The following is a 22,673-nucleotide window of genomic DNA, read 5'->3' as shown; positions in this document are numbered from 1 at the left end:
TCTGGCAGGGGGTGACACTGGGGGATCTCTAGAGCTCCCTTCCAACCCCGACATTCTGTGATTCTATGTGGGACTAGTTAACCGTGGGCATGTTGTGGCCTTCTTATTGTCTGCATCGTGCGCCAGCAGTTTGCTGCGTGCAGGTGCTGTTTTCCTGTTTCCCTGTGCCGTGCCGTGAAGGGTTCCTGTGCTGTGGGGGCTGTTGGGGGGTCTTGGGGGGTCAGAGGGGAGCCATGGCCACGAGCAGCCTTCCTGAGCACGCTCCTCTTCTCTGTCTTGTGCGAGGTGTCCCTGACAGACGCAGCGAGTTTCCATCTTGGGCTGGTTTCAAACTGAGCTGGTGGAGTTTTTCTCAGGCGTGCCCTCTTGCTGCTCCTGGCAGTGTCAGGTACAGGCTTAAAGCAGAAAGTGATGTGTCTGACTTGCCACACGCTGTCTTCAAGGAAAATAAAACCTCAGCTTGCCCGTTCCTCCTGCCTTTAGAAGGTTTTATGACTTCCAACTGTGGTTTAACCCTAAATGCAAAGTGTTAGGACTAATTTGAACTAGCTATCAATTAAACCTTAAAAATTCAACCTGGAAATGTTTGGTTTTCTTTCCATGTATTTTCCCCAGCAAGGGAAAAAAATCCATCCTCAGCCTTTTCTGGGTCAGTAAAGGTTGCATGTGCTATACTACAAATTGCAAAACCCTTATAATTGGATTTTCTTATGGTTGAAGTTTAAGTTGAAGTCAGCCATTGCATTGTGCTTGCCTCCATGTGCTGATGAGCATACATTTCTGATCAGAAACAAGCTCACGTGATTTTATGAATTTTAGTCGTGGCGTTAACTCGGTGCTGTAGTTCTATGCTGGCTTTTTCAAAGCAAAACATCTGACAGGCTGTCCCAGGCTGGGGGAAAAAAGGCTCTGGAAGAAGTATTGAAGAGGTGGCAGTTACTGCCTGTGAAAAAACATTGTTTGTGAAACGACTGTGAAAATCCTTTAGTGCCTCGAACTCTGTTACAGGGCAGGAAGCTTTGATTAGATTCTTTTTTTGGCGAAACCACTCTTTGTCCTTCATGGAATCTAGCCCAGATAAGGGAGGGTGAGTTGTTTTGTGATGTTCATGTCTAATCCGTTTGTGTTGCACCAGAAAGTGTTGTATTGATTTTTCTTCAACTCAGAGTCGTGGTGGCTAAAGTACGTAGAGTTCCGTTGTTGCCAGGTTTATGTGCTTACAGCTTCATATAATTAAAAGGTAATTTATTTTAAAAGATTTTCCTGTGTGTATGCAGTTACGCAGAGAGAATCCGTAAACCGCTCATGAACGAGTACGCTCAGGGAGAAATCAGTAATTAGTTTTGGCTCAAAATTGCTTTGAAATGGCAGTTTAGAAATTATTCCAGCTTGTTGAGGGGGCAAAAATCACCCAAGGTGACTGCCAGTAGGGAGAGAAAGTACCTGCAGGTAATCTGAGTAAGATCAAAGCTGCTTCCCAACATATAAATTAGCTAAGGACTGTTAAGATTTAAAACAGAAAAGCAGTTCTTTAGCTATGAGAAAAATATGTTTATGAGTCAACAGATGGCATCTCAACTGGTTTTGTGAGTCTCGTGTTGTGGCCATGCCCGTTGGAAGCCTGATAAAGCCCTGCCTGGACTAGCTTATGGTTTTACTAATTTCTTCCTGATTATTGAAGTCTCTGTTTGCCCATGCTGCCAAAGCAGTAGCAACCATCGCGACTTTCTTACACACAGGGTTGCTCCTAAAATTAAAAATTTGTTGCTGTCATACCTTTGAGAGAAGGTCGTCGATGCAAGCTCCCTGCCTAGTGCTCGAGAGCTGCCATACAACTCATTGGAATGGAAGTGGCTTATTCTTGTTAATCTGAAAATGGATTAAACTTCTCTGCACCTGGAGGGGAACCAAAGGAGCAGCAGTGCTGATAGGGAGAAGGGACTGCATCTGGCTGGCGGCCTGCTTAGTTCTCGATCCTTAATACTGGCATTTCTGTGTAGACATCGATACACATGAATCTGTGAAGATGTCCTTTGTTCAGAAGACTTCCAGAGAGTCTTTTTTCCAGAAAGATAAACCTGCTTCTCCTTGACGTGCTGATTCGTCTGGACTGTAGTCTGCTTTGGAGTCAGGCAGTTAGTATGAGGACATGTAAACTAGAAGAAGTCAGCTCCTTGTTTAGTGTTAAAATAATTGAAAACAAGTTTCAGTTCCTGGCTGCACTGCTGTCAGCGTGGGGTAGTGGCCTTACAGGGGAGGCCCCCAAAATATCACCGCAGTAAGTACAAAGAATGATCTGATTTGTAGAAGAATTGATCTAAAGAAGATAGGTTTGTTTCCTGTATTTGTGGCTTCAAGTGACTTTGAATACAAGTAAATGCTTAAACAGTTCATATAAAAGCAGGGATAACCTCGATGCCGATTGGCAGGGATTGGTTGCATTTTTTTCTAGTCTTTAATTTGCAGGCTGCCTTGGAAGCCCTTCGTGGTGGGACCTCACCTCCTTCCCATCTTATCTTCTCCCAAAGAGTCTGCAGGACAGCTGGCACGGAGCTTTTTCCCCAGAGTGAAAATGGGCATGATGAGGGTGCTTAAGTGAAGATTCTGATTTGCATGTCTTCTGTACTGAAAATGTATGGCTGTTTTCATGTTTTTAAAGTATGTCTTATCCCCATTGTGAGGATAAGCACATTCCTAGTTTTCCTGTAAATACTCTAAATAATGAAATGATGGTAGGTTAAGCTGGTAGGTATTTCGTTGTGCTGTGGTATGTGCTTTAGAAAAACATGTAGTATTTAAACAGAAAGGTTGGCTTTTTCGGGCAGATTGACCTTGCAGCAGTTCAGCCTTTCCTTCAACAGCTCGTCCTCCCCGGACAGTCCCCGCCGTGTGCCCGCAGGCTGATCCTGACCCTCGCCGGCAGCAGAGTCCACCCGTGAAGTGGCTGTAACTCAATTTTCTGATTTAATAGTGCAAGACTGTTCAAGCTTGAAATTGCTTCCTTCATGTAGAGCTGTCCCCTTTGCCTGGCAAGCCGAGGATCAGAGAAGGAAGGTTACTGCGATGGCTGCTGTTGGCCAAACCAGTTGGTGCGAGGAATGCAGTTCGGCTTTTACACGTGCTTGTCAACAGGCAAGGTGGGACTGAGTCTCTGGATTTGGCCGAGAAGTGAGAAGAGCCTGCGAAATTATATGCAACAGCAAGAAAAACTAATCGTAGTTTCTTTACTGAAACAAGAGTCCTTAATGATTAAACCGTGTTGTTATATTTTTATTTATTTTAAAGAGCCTGGCAAGTGAGACAAGTAAATGCCATCTCAGCTGTGCAGCCTATTAGATGGTGCTTCTACAATCAGATCATCAATAAAAGTTCATTTCTGCAGGCAGCCGAGCACTGAGCAGTCAAAGCAGTAAAAAGCCTGGGTTCAACTTTGATCAGCAGGTATGCAGATGGCTCTACCATCACGTCACATCTCTGTTCAAATATTTTTTAAAAAAAAAAATTAAGGAGTAGGAGAATGTTGAGGTGAGCTCGGTGAATTTCAGAGAAGATTGAGCAATGATGTAATATAAAAAAAATAGCACTGGGGATAGAATGATGTTAATGATCAAAAGCTATGCAAGAAAGCCAGGTCTGATCTGCAATTTCTGTTACAGATCTTTGACTTTTTATTGGAAGAAGTGGAGAAAGTAGAAGGGGCTGCTAGTATAGTCCCCTGAAATAGTCCCCTCTACACTGTTTGCATTTAGTAGAATCATAGGATCATTTGAGTTGGAAAAGACCTTTAATATTATGGAGACCAACCGTTACCCCAGCACTGCCAGGCTCCCCACTAACCTATGTCCCTGAGTGCCACATGTACCTGGATTTTAGATCCCTCTAGGGCTGGGGGCTCCACGCCTGCCCTGGACAGCCCGTGCCAGGGCTTGGCACTGCTCTGCTATGTTACTGCGTTCTTCATCCAGCGTAAAGGAGCTTTGAGTGTTGAGCAAATGGCTGCTGAGGTAACTTCTAAAACATTAAAATGGAGTTTGGGGTTGAAAATCCCCCCCGGCAGAGTTGATATTCAAGGCTATACCTGAAGCTTTATGAACAGTGACAGCTGAAGGTGTGAGTGAAGGGTCTTTGCTCCTACAAACTACAAACCTATTTATACTCTGTAATGAAACACCAGAGAACAATTTTCATAAGGTGCATTCACATCCATCATCCGCTGGATATAAACATTGGTTAGCTTTGGAGTATTTTGATAAAATAAATTTAGCAAGACAAGGTACCCGCAGTTCAGGCACAGCTCTGCTTTCCTCTAAGTGTAATAAATTCCCATTCAATTATTTTCTATTTACCCTTCACTTGCATAAATTTCAGTTTAAAATATAAACGGGCGTGATGTAAGTAGATTTATTAAAGTCGAGTTTAAAGCTGATGCGTTGAAATGCTGCAGCAGGATCTCTTACAGGTACGTGATTTCTCTGGGCTGAGCTGTCAGACAGACCCGTCTGCAGCTCCTGCCGAGCCGAGAGTTGCCTCTGCCTGTGGCACAAGGGGAGACACGACAGGTCACGCTCAAATTTTCCGGTGCTGGCAGGGAATTCAAACGCATGGATGGTCTTCTGGTCTTAGTACTGTAGCGTGCGTTTCGTTATTGAGCTTCAAGTTCCGTAAGTGACTTAGAGATTTTATTCAGACGAGCTAGGAGGAGGCTATTTCAGGCGGTAGGATTCTCAGAGAACATGAGTTAGTGCTTAATCTAGAAATGAGTTGTTTACTGGGGATGGTTAACTTGTGCTCCAACATGTGAGGTTTAGAAAACAAACCCAACAGGTGCAGCGGTTATCTCCACATGGCACGCTTAACAGGTTTGAAGGGAAGATTTGTGATATGGAATCGTTGTCCAAATGCAGTTTTTTGTAAACATGGTTGCCCGAAGCCTGGCTTTGCAGAGGGCCCGAGGATGCTGTAGCAGCCCCAATGGCTGGAGCTCAGCCGGTGCTGCTTTGGCTTCCTGTGTCGGCATCTCAAAACCACTTGAGCAAAGAGAGGTGGGTTCTGGTTGCCGTTCCTTGTGGAGCGAAACGAGAACTGTTTTTCCATTACTCCTGAACGTTGTGATGTTGTTTTGCTAGAATATATACTTTTTTTTTTAAATTAAGCCCTCATTTCCTTACACTTTTAAAACCTGTTTAAGCTTAGTGGCAGATGGAAATACTTTGATTATTTCCGTGGAGGCCAGCACTGTCCCACTGGAATAACGTGATGCACAAGCGCGCTCTTGAAAGCCAGGTATGGCAGAGCAGAGAATAAAGTAGTGTAATGTACCTTGACATCTCACCAGGGCACGTTGATATAATTTGGCATCTTGCGAGGTACCTGAATGCGATGGCGATGTGTTTCGGGTCTAGGGGGAGATGAAGAAGCGGGACTGGCTGCCAGCTTCGCTCAGCGGTGATGCGTTCGCCTCTGCAGCGGTGAGTAATACCCGAGCGTTGAGACGGCGTGTACTCCTCTCAGGCAGGTGATCGGTGTCAGGGAGGATGAGAAATGGCACGTTTGGGGCTTCCCATGTTTCATAATAACAAGAGGTGAGCCTGAATTCCAGCTCTTGTGCCACAAAGCTACGGGGTGGCGTTGGCACAATGCCGTGAGTGAATATGGGGGCAGATGCCCGAGATGCTGGCAGTGTCCCAGGGACGGTGGCTTCTTGAGCCCTGAGCTGTGGTTCTTCATACGGCAAAACCGGCGTCACCATGGGAGGCTGCAGGACCTTTGCGAGGGATTTTCTGGGAGCGGGATTCCAGGTTTTTCGATTGCTTCGTTGCAGTGGGAGCCATGTGCTCCACAAAATGCACCTTTACGAAGCAGCTGAGCCTCACCAGCTGCGAGATTTGAACATCAAAACCGCCTCGAAGTAGTCTGTCATGATAAGCAGCTTCATAATGTTTTTCAGGGTGTATCTTGCCACCTGTTTTCATTGGGAAGGTGCCAGGAGCGGGAAGAAGGGTGAGGCACGGTGACAGGCAATTACTGACGGTGCAGCAGGGTCTGCCCTTGACTGGTCTCTGGCTGTTCACTCCTTTCAGGTCACCCCTCCGCTTGCTTTTCAGAGAAAACTTCCGCGGCTCTAATCAATACACAATCATGACCTTTTGGAAGGCTTTTGACAGTATTGTATAGTGGAGCTGGAACACTTTGGTGCCGGGACAGCTTTTGGAGTGAAATCCCTGTGAACTCAGAGGCATTGAGGCAGAGTTGATGTTGTCCGACATCCACCACGTCCTCAGCCCACCTTCAGCTGCTGCCCACCCCAGCCGCTGGCCACCCAGAGCCCTACCTTAAAAAAAAATGAGCGTTGGTGTCACCCTGTCAATGCCTGAGTTTCTCCCAGCTCATCTGAGACCTGGTAAACGTTCTTCTAAGGATTGGCGTGCGAGATGATATTCCGATTAAGAATGCAATCGCATCCAGGGAGATCTTCTAGTACGTGTGGTGTGCAGCTTAAAGGTGAACTCTTCTATTTCGTGTGAAGTTATTCGTGATCATTCTTCAAAAATAATACGTGTGGGCACGATGCTAAATTAAGGCAGTGAAAGAAGCGCAAGGTGTAAAGTTCACCAGAAGGTAACCACATCTACAAAAAGATGAATTTATTGAATTAATTCGCTTTAAAACTGATGTTTTGGCAGTTTGCTCAGCCCCAGTGCTGTTCCTCTCGTGCAGAGGATCTTTCTGCCTTATGGTAAGTTCATGACTTTGGCTTACACCACTCCTTGGTCTGGCTTTTTATGAGCATTACTGTGAAACTGGGGTTTTTTTCTTATGTCTTGATACCACTTCAGTTTCTGAGCACTGCCCGTGTTCGGTGGGTACCCGATGGCGGCAGTGGGTGACATTCAAGGCTGCTGGATCAGCTGGGAAGAAATACAGCAGCAGGCTGAGGTATGACATAGCAGGTTTTGCAAGAATTCAGGGGAGAGAGAGACAGGGACTAAGAAGCAAAACGGAAGCAAGCGCAAAAAGAGACATTACCTGTCACTAAGGCAAAGAAGGAGAGGTGAGGAGCTTACATGTGCTTCCTGCATATATCGATGCTTTTGCACAATCGTAGATGCTTTCTGATGCTGGAAATTGGGATTCCAGTGGAATGTAGTGCTGCACCCGTATATTCAAGAACACCGTTTGTTGCAAATGCCTTTCTGTGAGGAGACCTTTCCTATCCCATAGAGATAAGGTAAGGTTTCATAGGTGCATATATGTAGGTTTTCTATGTATGTGTAGATAAATAAAACTATCTACATACTTGCTTATATAAATACGTGTAACCGCATATCTGTTAGGTACTTGAATAAATACACTGCCACTGTTGCACATCCAGTATTAATCAGAACATAAATATGAATCAAAAGAAAAGACAGAGATGCAGCATGTGGCAAGTCCAGGGTTTACTAATTTAGCACTGGGAAATGGTGCATTCACCCTTTTTCTGTTTCTTGTCCTTCATTTCCACCGCCTCTGATTACTGAAGGCTGCAGCGTGCACGGTTGCTGCTTTCTCAGTCTGTCTGTGCCTGCAGTTTGGGATCCCAAAAAGTTCAGAGTAATTAATCATGAAAATCCCTCAAATCATATAATCTATGCGGTTCTCTGTGTTCCCAAATGCATCATATAAAAGAATACTACATCATAAATTGTTATAGTCATAAAAGTTATAGTCTCATTTTTCCCACTCCAAATACTTTGCTTTCATCTGAGATCTTTTTTTGCCTTGAGTTGCTTCCCTGAGAGCTTCGACACGGTTCTGGAAGGGATAAAGGCACAGTGCGGCCCTGCACGCTCGCTTAATTTGCACACAGCCAATGGGAAGGATGGTAAATAGGTAGAGTCGTGCTCTGTTTCCGTGTTATTGATCTTGGAAAATGTGTTTTTTCTCACATTTAAACAGCTGTATTTACTTCATGTGTATTCATAAAGTAACATCCGATGACTGCATGAGAAAAAGCAATGCTGCTGGGAGAGTATTTCCAGGTGCGAGTGTGCGTCGAACAATCAGTTTGCATTGTAAATCGTGCAGGGGGACCGGGGAAGGAGCCCGTGTGTTTAGTAGCCTGTGAGTAGCAGATGACTTAATTATTGCTTCTTCAGCTCATGGTATATTTTTGGATTCTATGAATTAGGAAAAAACGAAGCGTGAGTCACTGTTGTTGTTTCAGTAAAGGAACGTAACAGTTTATTACCTTTTGTGCACTTTGAAGAGAATGCACTGCTTGTCGGGCGTGTCTTTGGGGCTGAGACACCCTTAGAGGTGTACTGCGAGGGCAGGGTGGAGATCAGTGGGGACTGAGCCTTCCCTGGGGAAGGACACAGGGCACTGCAGAGCCCAGATCCCTGAGGTGTTACCCTCACACAGGACCACACAATGGTTTGGGTTGGAATGGACCCTAAAGATCACAGAGTCATTGAGTGATTTGGGTTGGAAGGAACCTCAGAGATCGTCTAGTTCCAACCCCCCTGCCATGGCAGGGACATACCCCACTAGCTCAGGATGCTCCAGGCTCCCTCCAGCCTGGCCTTGGACACTTCCAGGGATGGAGCATCCACAGCCTCCCTGGGCAATCTGTGCCAGTGCCTCAGCACCCTCAGGGGGAAGAACTTCTTCCTTAGATCTAGGCTAAACTTACACTCTTGCAGCGTTCCAAGCCCCTGCCATGGGCAGGGACCCCTCCCACCAGAGCAGGTTGCTCCAAGCCCCATCCAGCCTGGCCTTGGGCACTACCAGGGATGAGGCATCCCCAAATTCTCAGGGGAGCCTGTGCCAGGGTCTCACCACCCTCATAGTGAGGCATTTCTTCGTTGCATCTCATCTAAATCCACCCTCTCTAAATCCATTACCCCTTACCCTACCACTATGTGTCCTTGTAAAAGTCTCTCCTCATCTTTCTTGTAGTCCCCTTTAAGTCTGGGACGGGATGTGCTCCACCAAGATACTCATCCCAGAAGGTGGTCTCTGTGTAGGTACTCTTGGGCATAGCAGGGGTACAAGATCTGTGGTGGGAAGCAGTGGATTTGTTGCTGCAGTTGTTGAGGGAAAGCAGGGGAGCCTGCCTGGCCGTTGCACACAGCGGCTCACTGGGGCTGGAACGGGGAAGTGTCGGGATGCCGGGTCTCTCCTGGCTGTGCTTTTCTCCTGCTGGCCTTGCACCATCTCCAGCACCTCCTTGGCCACCTCTGCTGCGTCCGTTCACTGACTGTGCAGGAAAATGGCCCAGAGCTGGGCTGGGAGGCATCCTCAAGCGAAGAATCAGCCCACAAAGAGGTGCAGCGAGTTTAGAGTTAAGAGCGTGGCCATCGCGGCCAGGAGCGAGGTGAGGGGCAGGGTACAGATGAGCCACGTTTGTACAGATTGCGATTGCTTTCTGCTGCATGTGCTGTAAACGGCAACGGGAATTACTTTAAGAGGAAGAATAGTCATCATGCACCCACAGTATGGTTGTAGTATTACAATGTACATATCCCTTGTCTTGTTTCACTAATGACGTGCATTTCTAATTATTTTTTAACATAATCTTGTGCGGTAGTTCTTTTTGAATTTCTGAGATTGTATCTGTTTTAAATGCAATTAAAATGACTGCTGTGGAATACGAGACAAGCAGAATTTATTCCAGCTTTGTACATGCTTTGAAGTGTGATGTTAAGCTCTGGAAAACATCTCCGAACATGAACAGCGCTGAGCTTTGTACTACAGCCTTTCTGGTTTTCAGTCTTTGATACCTGACTTTCAGATGGCAGGGCTGACACGAGACGCTTTCCAAGGGCAATTATGTGTGCGAGGAAAACTTCTGCTGTGCCTTGGAAACAAACAATTCAAAATGTCTTTTTTTTTTTGCTGTTGACATAATGTCCTGTCTTGCTGGGCTCACCCTCCCTCAGACACCTCTGGGTAAAACGGAGGGTGTCCTCCTGTGTGGTGACTGGGAAAGGACTTTTATTTGTTAGTTTGAGTTTGGAATCTGAATCCTAATCAATGGTTTTCAGCAGTTGTTGTGTTGTTAAGTAATTGCTGAAGTTGTTGCAGGTGGGATGGCTGCCAGCAGATTTCAGTGGTCATCACTGAAATGGTGTCAAGCCTGGTGTGTTTCTGTGGGTGTGCACATAAATATATATATATCAGCACTGGATTTGCTGTTGTTCACTCTATGTGTGTGTATAAACATGCATACACACATACCCTGAACATTTTGCCGGTCCCACAGAAGTCAGTGCTGTTCGGTATTTTTCTGTATTCTCCCCTCACCTTGTACTTTGAAAGCTGTGGTCACGATGTTTTTTGATCTATTTTTCTTTAAATGTCAGCAAGACAAAGGAAAAGGCTAAAGAGAATTTTGTTACGGTAGATGACGTTTAAGAAAGAAACTGTGTGGAGAAGCTGACTTTTCTTCAGGGCCCTTATTCCTTCGTTGTCTTGCCCCTTGATAAGAGTATGGAGGGAGCTACTCCTGAGCAGGTACTGCTGGTTTTTCAATAACACAAAAGTGAGATGCTGAGCCTCTGTCACTGTCAGAGAATACGGGATACATGAACACTGATGAATAAGTGATTTAGAACCTTTTAGGGGAGCTTCAGATTTGTGGTATTACAAAGAAGCGGCTGTACGTGATTTCTTCACCCTTTAGCTGCAGTTTAACTCTCCAGTGTGTGTGTGCTGCTGCTGAAGAAAGTACGTGCACGCTCACCTGCCCCTTCTGGAAATGCTTTCCTGAACCAGTGAACAGTGGGAACAGCTGAGCCAGAAAATTATACGCTAACAAAACAGCCAAAAACATTTCAAATGATTTTAAGTCACAGTGAGACTTAAGAATCCATACTGCTTGTGTTCAGGTGACGTGTCTTGACCTGGGTTAGTGCAGGTGTGATCGCATTTTTGCCGTGTGTCTGAAATCTGGAATGAATATGCAGAAGTTTGGGTTGTCTTTCGTAATAACCAAATAGCTTTAATTTATTCCACGAGAGCAGCAATGTTTGCTATCTGTTGCTCACTTTGTCTTGATTTCTACTTTTTCCAAAAATAGGTGCTATCATTGACCTTTTGTCAATAGAGAGTTCTAGAAAGCAGTATTTTCTCTCTTTTTTTTGAGCAACCACCAAAGATGGGAAGTTCTCAGAGGACTGTGGACTTCTAACCGTAGAATTTGGGATTTGTCACAATAAAAGGCTTATTTGACCTAACGGTAACTGCTCAATACACTTTATATTAATTGCCCCACGCCCTGCCTGCAGCTGGGAGTTTTCTCTTTGCGATGTCAGGACGTGTTGATGCTGAGGCTGCTGATATCTCGGGGTATTGAGCAGGAGTCCGAGGGAGCTGTGAACACACCGGTGCACGTTCCCCTGCGTGCTCCGTGGTGTTTTCTCGGCAAGAAAACAGGTTTTGCAATTCCCTTTGCTTTTGGGCTCCTGGTTTGGGAGCTTGAAGAGGTAAGTAACCAGTTTGAAATGTATCCTGCTCAACAGTCTGGATGCTCCTTTCCCAGGCTGGCCTGTTGATAGAGCTCTTTAGGGGGTTTTGTAAAGCTTAACCTCCCTTTGCTTCTATTCTGTATTTTTTGGCAGGTGCAAGACAAAAGTCTACCCTGACGAGCTGCCCAACACGAGCGTGGTTATTGTGTTTCACAACGAAGCCTGGAGCACGCTGCTCCGGACGGTGTACAGCGTGATCAACCGCTCGCCGCACCGCCTGCTTTCCGAAATCATCCTGGTGGACGATGCCAGCGAGAGGGGTAGGTTTTGGGATGGGGAGTCCCATATTCCACACGTGGCTTTAGCTTGAGGATCCTGCAGGAAAGGGGTGTGGGAGCGTGGCTGCCTTTCGTCAGGACGGAACCGGACCTGCGTCGCTCACCGAGCATCTCCCAGCGCTGCTGGGATCAGCAGCAAACGGCCTCTGGGGCGTGTGGGCAGAGCTGAAGGACACGGAGAGAGGAGCCGAGGCGAGGGTTTGTTATCAGGTTGTCAGTCGTATGTGCGGTGCTCCTACACTGTGGTTAATCATTTCGTATCACTGCAAAAGACAATCCTTTTCCACATCTCTGTCTCGCTGTCTCTCAAACCCCCCTGTCCTTTGTTTTGGATTTTCCTGAATACCCACTCTGAGCCAATTGCCTTGTAATGCTCCTGTTTGTCATTCATTTCTTTCAGCCTTGGCAGTTTATAAATTTTATTTCACTTTACTGTAGTTTTTACTTTACTTTACTGTACTTTACTGTACTTTACTGTACTTTACTTTAACCCAGAATTTAGAAAGAAAACTATATGCATGTAAAACACGTTACCTGTAAAAGGAATCACACTGATTCTATAAACGGAATCGATGGAATGATATATTTTCCCGGAGTAGTCAGATGTTTATAACAGCAAATATAATGTCCAGCTGTAACTGCTCGAGGGACAGAGGATGCAGGCTAAGCCATCCTGTATTTCTGCCCCACGCAGCATTGACTGAACTCTAATTACTCTCCTGGATTTCCCTGCTTCAAAAACAAGTAGGCTTCATGTTTCTCTGTGCCAGAAGGTGGAGGAAGACTTCAGCCCAAGTCTTTTTCCCTGAAAGCAGAGTTTTGAATTCCTAGAGGGCTTAAATGTTGAAATTAGTCCAAAATAGCCATATTTGTGTTTAACCCATAGGCGAATTAGCCAAAGGATCGTTGTTTTGCACTAACTGCTGGTTGTTGGTTTGCTTCAGGGAAGCCAATGGTGACATATTTCACATTTCTGTGCTATTTTCATGAGGTACTCTGGCAGATGTGTGTGTACATGGGGGCTGTTTTCTGTGGGACTGAACCTGCGTAGCTCACCTCTCGGTCTTTGGGAAAACTCAAAATATGTCAAAACACATCTCTCGAGGTCCAGCAGCGTTTGTGCATGGCAGCCTGGATGAACTCGGTAGTTGTTGAACCTAGCTGAAAAATAATGTTTTTCTTCTGTGTTTATTTTGTTCCTTGTTGTTTGGTTTTTTTTGGTTGGTTGTTTTTTTTACCCCCTCCCCCAATTATCTTTGGCAGAGTTTTTGAAGGCCTCCTTAGAGAATTACGTGAAAAATCTGGAAGTTTCCATAAAAATCATTCGGATGGAGCAGAGGTCGGGACTGATCCGCGCGCGGCTGCGAGGGGCAGCGGCCTCCAAAGGGCAGGTGATCACGTTCCTGGACGCGCACTGCGAGTGCACCCTGGGCTGTGGAGCCGCTGCTGGCCAGGATAAAAGAGGACAGGTAAGGGTGGCCCCTTCTGCCTCCAGGACAGGGGCATCTGCCTGTCCTGCCTCTGGGCCGTGCCTTGGTTTCACTGTGCTGCTCAACAGTAGAAATAAGAACAATTCATTGATCTGAAAATGAAGATTTAATTAAAAAAATATTCAGGAAGATATTTATAGACTCACAGAATGGGTTGGGTTGGAAGGGACCTTAAAGCTCATCTTGTTCCAGCCCCCTGTCATGGGCATGGACACCTCCTGTCAGACCAGGCTGCTCCAAGCCCCATCCAACCCCACCTTGGGCACTGCCAGGGAAGTGGCTACCGCAGCTTCTCGGGGCAACCCGTGCCAGTGTCTGACCGCCCTCACAGTGAAGAATTTCTTCCTAAATCTAATCTAAGTCTATTCTCTTTCAGTTTCAAACCATTAGCCCTCATCCTATCCCTACACTCCCTGATCAAGAGTCCCTCCCCAGCTTTCCTGTAGCCCTGGCAGGTCACTATAAGGTCTCCCCAGAGCCCTCTCTTCTCCAGGCTGAACAAGCCCAACTCTCTCAACCTGTCCTCCAACCCCCTGGTTGTCTCTGTGGCCTCCTCAAGCAGGTCTGTGCCCTTCTCATACAGAACTGCAGGTGAGCTCCCACACAGGAGCAGAGGACAGAGGGAGAATGACCTGCCTTGACCTGCTGGCCACGCTACTTTTCATGCAGCCCGGGATGTGGTTGTACTTCTGGGCTAGGAGCATGTATGGTGGAGTCATGCTGAGCTTCTCGTCAACCAACACCAAGTGTTGTGTCCATGTTGGAGATTGCCCCAAACCATGTGCAGGACCTTGCACTTGGCCATGCTGGACTTGGAGAGGTTCGCATGGGCCAAACTCTCAAGCTTCTGCTGTGCTTATACTGACGGTGCTAAATCATTACGTGAATGTCACGCAAGGAACGGGGGTGCCCCAGGCAGGGCTGGGTGTGGGCACCTCTCAGGGTGCACCAAGCAGTTGACATGTCCAAAAAGCTGTGGACAGCAGAAAAGGGGAGAAGACCTGGGAGAGCAGACCTGCACACAGCAGTGGTAAATGAGGTTTTGTGCAGAGAAGCCTCAAAATAAGTGCGATATTCAATGTCCTGACATCAAAACTATTTTGTTTTTAAAAAGCCTTTTTTCTTTCTCTGCAGGAGAACTGTTGTCTGCCCCATCATTGATGTGATCAGCGATGACACGTTTGAGTACATGGCTGGATCCGATATGACTTACGGAGGGTTTAACTGGAAACTTAACTTTCGCTGGTACCCGGTTCCCCAGAGAGAGATGGACAGGAGGAAAGGAGACAGGACCTTGCCTGTGAGGTAAGGAGAGTGAATCAGGAGGACCCTGCTGTTTGATTCTCCTGTGGACCTGTTTATGTAGATGATAATGCTTGACACCTAAGATTTTGCTGCAGTATCAGAGCACACATGTCAGATAGTTGTGGCACACTGCTCAAGCTAGAGGACACCCAAAATCTGACCCATCCTAATGCTGCAATGAAGTTATCAGAGCTGAGAAAACTCATTTGTATCCTCTTTTCAACATTGGATAATTCCAAATATTCCCTGCTTTTTAAGTTCCCTCGTTCGTTTTCTGCCAACAGCTGCTTGACCTTGTGCTTACAGATGTTACTGGTTTTTCGAACTTTAAGGCAAATGTTAGAACATACTTCTGAAATGCACATTTTTGAGCATTAAACCCAAGTATTCGATTATGATGATTTCCACTTCAAGTGGATGCTTTAATTGCCTAGAAAATAAAATTGATGACTGTGCACACTGAGTCAGAAATTATCTGAGAATATTTCCTGAATTCCCGTGCTCATTCTGACCTTCATTTCACTGCTCAAACCATGAGCTGTAACAAAAACCTCTAGAAAAATTTTGAAATAAACTGAAACAGAACAAATCGGATAAATTACTTACAATGGGTTCTTTGCTCAGCTCTAATAGCTTCTGTGCTCTTCATGAAAAGTTAAAAAAAGGCAAAAAGAAAAAGCAAAAAGAAAAAAAGCTTTCACAAGTGGATGTAATGGTTTCAAACCTGAGACATGATGAAGTGGACAGAATTGCAGTCCTGCGCAACAGGCAGAATTCCCGATTGTGAGCAACAGGCAGGTGAAGGGGGAGCCAGCTCAGGGGAGAGCAGTCACAGCCCAGCTTTGCGAAACGCTTCCAGGTAAGGCAGTGGATGGAGAAAGAAAAAAGCCTTTCAGAGTGCCTTACACCAGGAAACGGCCGAAATCTGTCGTTGTTCGTCCTTTGGAGGCAGGGAAGGGCTTGATGTCGCAGGAGAAGCAGCCCCTGTGGTCAGTGGAGGGGAGGGTGAAGCTGGTTTTGAGTTGAGAGAACTGTTTTTGTTGTGATCAGAGATACTACCACTCAGCCACGAAGTCTGCCAGCAGCTTTTTCATTCTAGCCGAGGTGTGGGTTAAAATTGGTGGCGTTAATTATCGTAACGAGCTGCTGCTGCCTCGGTCGCTGCGCTCCACATGTCCCATGTCTCCAGTGCGCATCAGCTCAGGCACGGGGACTTGCCGAAGAAATGCAAATCCCGGTTCTTGTTTCCTTATCTTGAAATGGAGGAGTACTTAAACTTAATCCAGAATCAGACGTGTAATTGACTCTTAGAGTTATTAAAACAAACAAGTAGATTTTTTTTTTCTTTCTTTTTTTTTTTTTCTCTTTTTATTCCCCCCAGCTTTTAGCTGGTGATTGCCTGGGCTTGTTGGGATTCTCCTGGCAGGATGGGTGTTAGAGAAGGAGTCCGAGGTCGATGCCAAGTGCCACATGTTCGGTAGTTCCCAGTCACACCAGTGCTTTCGAGCGAGGAGGTGGCTGCCTTAGGCCCCCAAACCGGCTTTTAGTCAGATACGTGTGCTCTCTGACCCCATCGTGGAGGCGTTTTGGTCTCTGCGGTGTCCTAAGAAGGTGATCCCTGTTTCATTTTCCCTCTTGGCCCAGCAATGCAGCGAACTGTGGAGCTGCCTGGGTCCTTTCCTATAGGAAAGTATATTTAATAAGCCATCAGCTGCTTCCTGTGCATATTTCCAAAGCTTACCCAACACAGCCCAAGGGCCTGCAGCAGTACCTCAGTCCTGAGGTGTCAGAAATACGATCCTAAATTCTGCATCCAAAGAGAAAAAGTATAATATTTCAGCTAGATTAAGAATGGGTTTGGCAGCTGCTGCCACCTGAACATTCTAAAAATAGGAGGATAAAAATAAACAAAAGCCTAACCCATACCAAAAACTTAGAAACAAATTGTTGAGGGTTTTATTTTTATTTGTTTTATTTGTTCCATATTGCTTTCCCCATTCTGTGGCATTATTTCAGTCTCGCGCAGATTAATATGTCTTTATTCATATTTTTTCTTTGTAACTGATGGAATAGGAATAGACTGGACAAACATCCTTGGCTTACATGTTTCTCTGCATGTAGGCGTAACATAACCACGGCGCTCCAGTTATGCTTTTTGTTACCTTAAAAATCGATATAATTGACAAAAGCTGTACTTAAAATATTTATCCTCCATAGTAACGTTCATGAATTCCTAGCTTTGCTTTTCGGATTTAGCATCATAATGCATACGTTTTCAAGCTACGAATTATTTAATATGCAATTTATTATTTATGTATCACTTGTGTTACTGTGTAAGGATTTTTATGGCAAAGGTGGGGGTAGGTTACTTATGTGAGCTCAGTGGTCAGTGCAGGGGGAGGAACCGATAAATTCCCGAGTTAGATATTTGAGTCAACTGAAATATCTGCCTTCGCTGGAATCTCTAGATTTAGTGAGAAAAGATTAATTAATTCAGCGACTCAGATATTAAAACCCCGCAGCTAATCATCACACAAGACAGCTGTAAAGGAGTTTTCTTGACGACACCCATTAGAAAAGTTACCTTGTTTGTCATATTTTTAGCAAACAAGCAGGGGAAGGCTGAGGGGGTGCCTCTCTGCTGAGAGATGCCTTGGAGAGATCGGGGTTCAGGTCCAAGATGGGGTCCATATCCTATTCTTGCTCTTCAAACGCTGGTCCCCACCACTCCTGCCCCTTATTTTCTTCTGGTTCTTAATCCCCCAGCCTGACGTCCCTCCTCTTCTCGTGCTCTTCTTCCTGTACCTCGTTTTTTTCTCAGGGCAGCTAACACCGTGACAGCGTAACCTTTCCCAGAATAGTGTAAAATGGCAAATCTTCCCCAAAGAATCGCAGGTTTTGCAGAGACAGGAGAAGCCTTTCCAGTTGGCGAGCACTCCCGGTTTGCAGGCGGGCAGCTCTGATGATGGGGATTTGTCCTGGGCAAAAGCAGCTCCAAGCCCCTCGGTGCTCCCTGTCCTGGGGGAAGAGAGAATAGGAATTGGTGGTCACCACATTCTGGGATTTCTTGGAGTATTTTTAACATACTTACATTTTTTCTTTATACAGAAAACGATCAGAAGCAAAAGCAACATCACGGAGCTTTTAGTTCTCTGCTGGGACTGAAACTATAAAGTTGAGAACAGGAAGGGGATATTTAGAAAAAATGCCTGAAGAAAAGATTGTTCCTGGAGACAGGGCTGTTCAAGACAAGTAGTTAATTCTGTGAGGTTCTCTAGAATCAGCTGAAAGGTGTTTTTCCAGGTGTATTTGCAGAAATCAGATACAGCCTGTGGCTTTGAGTGTACACGTCACTGAGCTGTGGAGCTCACAGGGGCTTCCAGGTGTGGCTTTAGGGGTATGTTTCTTGCTCGCAAGGTCCAGCAGCCCCCCAGGACCCATGGCAATGGGTGTATATATATTTTCTTTAAACAGCAAAAGCTCTTCATTTGCTGTTCTGATGCTCCTCAGGGTTTTCCCTTGTTTCCACGTGGAGTAAATGCTGTAATTCCCACTGTCGCTGGTGTAACCGCCGGCTTTGTAAACTTTGTGAGCGATCAGACTTTGTCAGAACGTGTTATATTGAGAGCAGACCCCACTTCTGTTCCCAGAGAGCTCTCTGGAGCAAAACCTGGATGGCTGCCCCATGCTGGGGTGGAGCTGAAGCTAAATCTTCCTGCGACTGATCCAGCCGGTGTGAGTAGATCTGGGCATTGGGAATCCAGAGGTTTCTGGGCAGCGCCGCTCTCAGGAGTGGCAAATGCTCGCGGGCGGTGCCGGCTGAAGTCCTGCTTAACCTTTCATTCCTCTTTCCCACTGAAAAATCCTGCACAATATTTGTACTTTGAAGGACATCCTTTGTCTTCAAGTGAACTCGTTTCCCCCTCTACGATTTTGCCTGCGGCAATAGAAAACTTGTCCACACGAAGATCACTTTACAGACATCTGTCTTCTTGCATTTATGATGTTAAAAACATAAAGTGCTCCTGTGCCGGGCAGTTACAGCCTCTCCCCTGCACATTTCTATGGATATTTCCAGACTTGGAATTGCAGGAAGGAGAAGTAGGCACTATCTCCAAAATAAAATTAAAAGCAGGTTTGAATGAGGATTAGAGGTATTCACAACCCGTTACTGTAATTTTTAGTAAGACTCCAAGTAGGTGAATCTAGCTAATGGACCTAAAGCTGGGGAAAAAGCTGTAGGAACCCTTACTCTTTCTAATATTCTTTTTTTTTTTTTTGGCTGTTTTTGCAGTGAGAGCTCTATTTGTGTAACATTAAAATTACACAACAGAGAATAGTCCTGCCTGCTGCGTTTCAGTTATTTGAGAAGCCGGGTTGTATGTTGGTGCGTAGTTACTTACATTTTACAGCATGAAACTCGGCACTTCCACCTTCAGTGTTAGCGAGTTATTAGGTTTCCCTGCTCGTTTTTTATTAACAGTTGCTGATGACGATTCAGAAAAACCCAGCTCTGTGTGTGTATGATGAAGCTGCATCATCCAAAAACTGCTTAAGAAATTCTGTACCATTCAAGCAAAGAGTGTCTCCCTCCAGGGAGAGGAATGAAAGGAGGAAGGAGGCGGCGAGGAGGCAGAGGAGGAGGGTTTCTGTCACAAGCGGAAGGTTGTCAGCATTAAGCAGTTTTGCACAGACTTACAGAATTTCTAGGTAACCAATAGTAGGAATTGCTTTTAAATCGGATGTTTTGCATTTTTGATCATCCAGCTCAATTAAGAAAGATTTGTTTTGTGCTCCTCACACTAAAGCCTCTTAGACACCTGGGCAGGTTTAGCCCTGTCCGAATCACCGGCAGTGAATTAACTGAGCTTTCTGTGCCGGGAGTATGGGGGAAGAAAATAGAAGTGTTGGTAACTCAGGGTCCAGCATTATTTTGTTGCTAAACTGTGCTTTTTTTTTTATTTTTGTTTTTTATTTCTGTGAAGACGGTCAGCTCTGGCAGAATATTTGCACAGCAAGCAAATTACCTGGATTTGTTGTGCTTGAGAGTAAATGAGAAGCTACTGCCAGGGCTGCGTGCAGCACAGCACCGTCCCTGTGGCTCGGAGCCTCTGCACGCCGCGGGGCTGTGGGTGCAAAGCCCACTCCGACCCATCGCGGGTGCAGATATGGGGGTGGTTTAGCTCGGAGACCGAGCTTTAGATGGGCAGGGGAGGTTTAGGTTGGATATTAGGAAGGATTTCTTTACTGAAAGGGCTCTCGGGCACTGGGACGGGTGCCCAGGGCAGGGGTGGTGTCCCCATCCCTGGGGGGATTTAAGAGTGGGGCAGACCCAGCATTCAGGGATGGGGTTCAGTTGAGGACTCGTCAGTGTTGGGTTAATGGATGGACTCGATGACCTTAAAGGTCTTTCCCAATCTGGGTGATTCTGTGATCCTGTGAAATAAGATAATGGACCGAAGGAGTTCTTTTGTGTGCCCGACTGCTCTGCCGACAGGCTGTCGGTACTGGTGCCTCTGTGTGCGCTGGCACTCACGGGCACTGAGCTGGCGTCAGGGTCTGCATTTCCAAAACATGGTCTCGACCACTCCACAGCCCTTTTGGAAGCTGAGGACAGAAACAGGAGTGATGCTTGTCCTTCAAAGCTTGGTCTGCAGCTGTGTTAAGGTGCCCAGAGGTCCCCCCAGCACAAAACCCGGGAGTAGGGGGATGCTGAGACCTCAGCAGCCCCAGCGCGCCAAAGCCATCGGTCATGGGGGATGGGTGCTGCTGGTGGAAAGGGAGGGCACACACTGCAGTGCCTGCAGGGACCCGTTTGGGCTAAAAGCCTCTGCTTTGGGGTAAAAAGCTGAGCGGTCACACACCGCACACCTCACGGGAGAGCTGTGGTGCAGGGGGTGAGCGTTTCTCGTTTCACGTGGGTTTCGGACGCTGAAACACCACAGAGCAGATATTTACGGGGAAATAGGACATCTTTACACAAAGAGAAGTTGCACTCTGACTGGATTTGCCTGTTGTAAGGATTTATAATCCTGTTAAAGAGAGATTATGCCTGGTAATTTTATGCACATTTAGTCTCCCTCTAAGGCAAAGCTGAGGCATTAAGCTCTCTTCGCTAAGCATTTCAGATTGGATTTGAACTGCTGCTGTTCTGGATGCAGGCGGCCAAAAAATTCCATCCACTTTACCATTACAATGCTCCTGAAATAAATCTATGGAAATGTGTTTTTTGCGGGCAGGACGCAATCCTTCGGTGCTCCCTCGGGCAGCGCTCTCGCCTGCTCAGGGGGAGCTCTGCCCGAAGGGTGCACAGCCGGAACCGCATCGGTACTGTTAGTAGTTTATGTATAAGTTGCTGTACATAGAATATATTTATAGCTGAAATGTCTGAGGTAGTGAAATGTACTGTAGTGTCACTTAATAAATTCCGCAGTATCTTTCAAAAGGTATTTTTTCTTTTCTTTTTCCTCTTTTCTTTTTTTATTATTTTCTTTTTCTGTTTGTTTTCAACTAGGACCCCTACTATGGCTGGTGGCCTATTTTCTATTGACAGAAACTACTTTGAAGAGATAGGAACTTACGATGCAGGAATGGATATCTGGGGTGGCGAGAATCTTGAAATGTCTTTTAGGGTAATTCCCGTTTTCCTTCATTTTCTGTCAACAAACACAGTTGTGCTCTAATGGTTCCTGTGCTGCAGACAGGGCCCTTCTGCTTTAGCTGTCGTGCAAGTCGCGGGTTAACTGAAATTCTCAAGATATTTGGGAATGCCTCGTTGTAGTGCTCTGGTCCTTTTTACAGCATGAAACATTTTATTACTGTTTGGAAATTCTCATGCTTTTCAAAATGCTGTGTATTGTAGTAATACCTGGCTTTATAAAAGAAATGAGGCTTCCCGTGAGCTAGTGCAAATGTTGACTGACGTAAGCAAAATAGAAATTTGAATACTGTAAAAAAAAAATAAAGTCAAATATATGTTTTAAAAGAAATTTTTGAAAGTGTATGTCATCATGAGCTTGCAAGTTCGGGCTGGGATTTTTATTCTGCGTGAGAGCTGAGCTCGCAGTGAAATTTCACAGCCTGCAGTAAAATGCCTCCGTTTCTGCCGGGGATAGGTATGTTGCTCGTGATAAGAATAAAATCAGTTGGAGTGAAATGCTGTTAGTAATTGTTCCTTTAGACATAAAAGGGAATTGGAAAATTGAGTCTTTGATAAGCAATTGTTGGAAAGGACTTTGAACATCTCGGATGTATCACAGTTTATGCATTTTAGTCAGTATGCAAAGCAAAGCCCATCTAGTACTCCGAGCACATCATAGGGGATATCCTCCTTTCTTTTGGTGGGGGTTTTTTTGGTGGTTTTTTTCCTTTCTTCTTTTGTCTCTTGTTTTCAGCCGGGGCTGTCGGACTGTTTTCTATTGAGAGAAACTGCCTTGAAGATTTTTGTGAAGCCGGTATTTCTAGAGAAGATCAACTGACAATTTGAAAACATTTTCACACCTTTTTCTAGTAACTATAACCCTTCAATTCCCACTAAAATAGAAAGGTAGAGTAACTACCTCTGAGTTAAATCAGTGGATTTTGACATTTTTTGGTGAATAGGCCCCTAAGAATATTTCTTGTATGTATGTAGACCCCTGTATAGGAGCTTGGTTCTGACTTAAGCCTGCTAGTGGGCTTCTTTTTGACGTCTTCAGAAGTGATCCTAGGAGCAGAGAGTGACTAACACTGCTTTAAAGTGTTAAAAATGTGCTTCTCCAAGGCTAAATCTGCATATCACTGCTGTTCCTTTTTCCCTGAGTGTCAGAGCATGTGATTTATGTGAAGATCCCCTAGTTCATTGAAATGTTAAGATCAGAATTTGTTATCGCTCGCAGAAAACCTTCTGCAGGACCCGTTTTGGGTCATTGCTGTGGAAAGGTCTCATTCTCGTTAGCGAAGAGTCTAAAACATTTGACTCTGCTCTTGGAAGAACCATAGGTTTTCGTCACAGAAACAAAACTAATCCCTGAAATTACAAAGGGACGAGCAAGGCAATTCTTGCTAGGAGTCTGTATTGGAGAATATATGGAAGATGATTCTCCGTGGGC

At 45.6% G+C, this 22,673-nt stretch overlaps 1 protein-coding gene across 1 annotated transcript in view; it reads left to right on the top strand.

The window, feature by feature from the left end:
• Positions 1 to 22,061, top strand: part of LOC104272127 (polypeptide N-acetylgalactosaminyltransferase 13-like) — a 24,882-nt gene extending 2,821 nt beyond the window's left edge. The window contains 6 exon segments of the mRNA XM_009867037.1: positions 11,604 to 11,770; positions 13,052 to 13,220; positions 13,222 to 13,257; positions 14,413 to 14,583; positions 21,098 to 21,215; positions 21,978 to 22,061. Coding sequence (XP_009865339.1) covers positions 11,604 to 11,770; positions 13,052 to 13,220; positions 13,222 to 13,257; positions 14,413 to 14,583; positions 21,098 to 21,215; positions 21,978 to 22,061 — 745 coding nt within the window.
• The last annotated feature ends 612 nt before the right edge of the window (positions 22,062 to 22,673 follow it).

This window comes from Apaloderma vittatum, unplaced genomic scaffold, assembly GCF_000703405.1.
Source record: "Apaloderma vittatum isolate BGI_N311 unplaced genomic scaffold, ASM70340v1 scaffold8803, whole genome shotgun sequence".
NCBI lineage: Eukaryota > Metazoa > Chordata > Aves > Trogoniformes > Trogonidae > Apaloderma > Apaloderma vittatum.
This window is presented reverse-complemented; position numbering and strand designations above follow the sequence as displayed.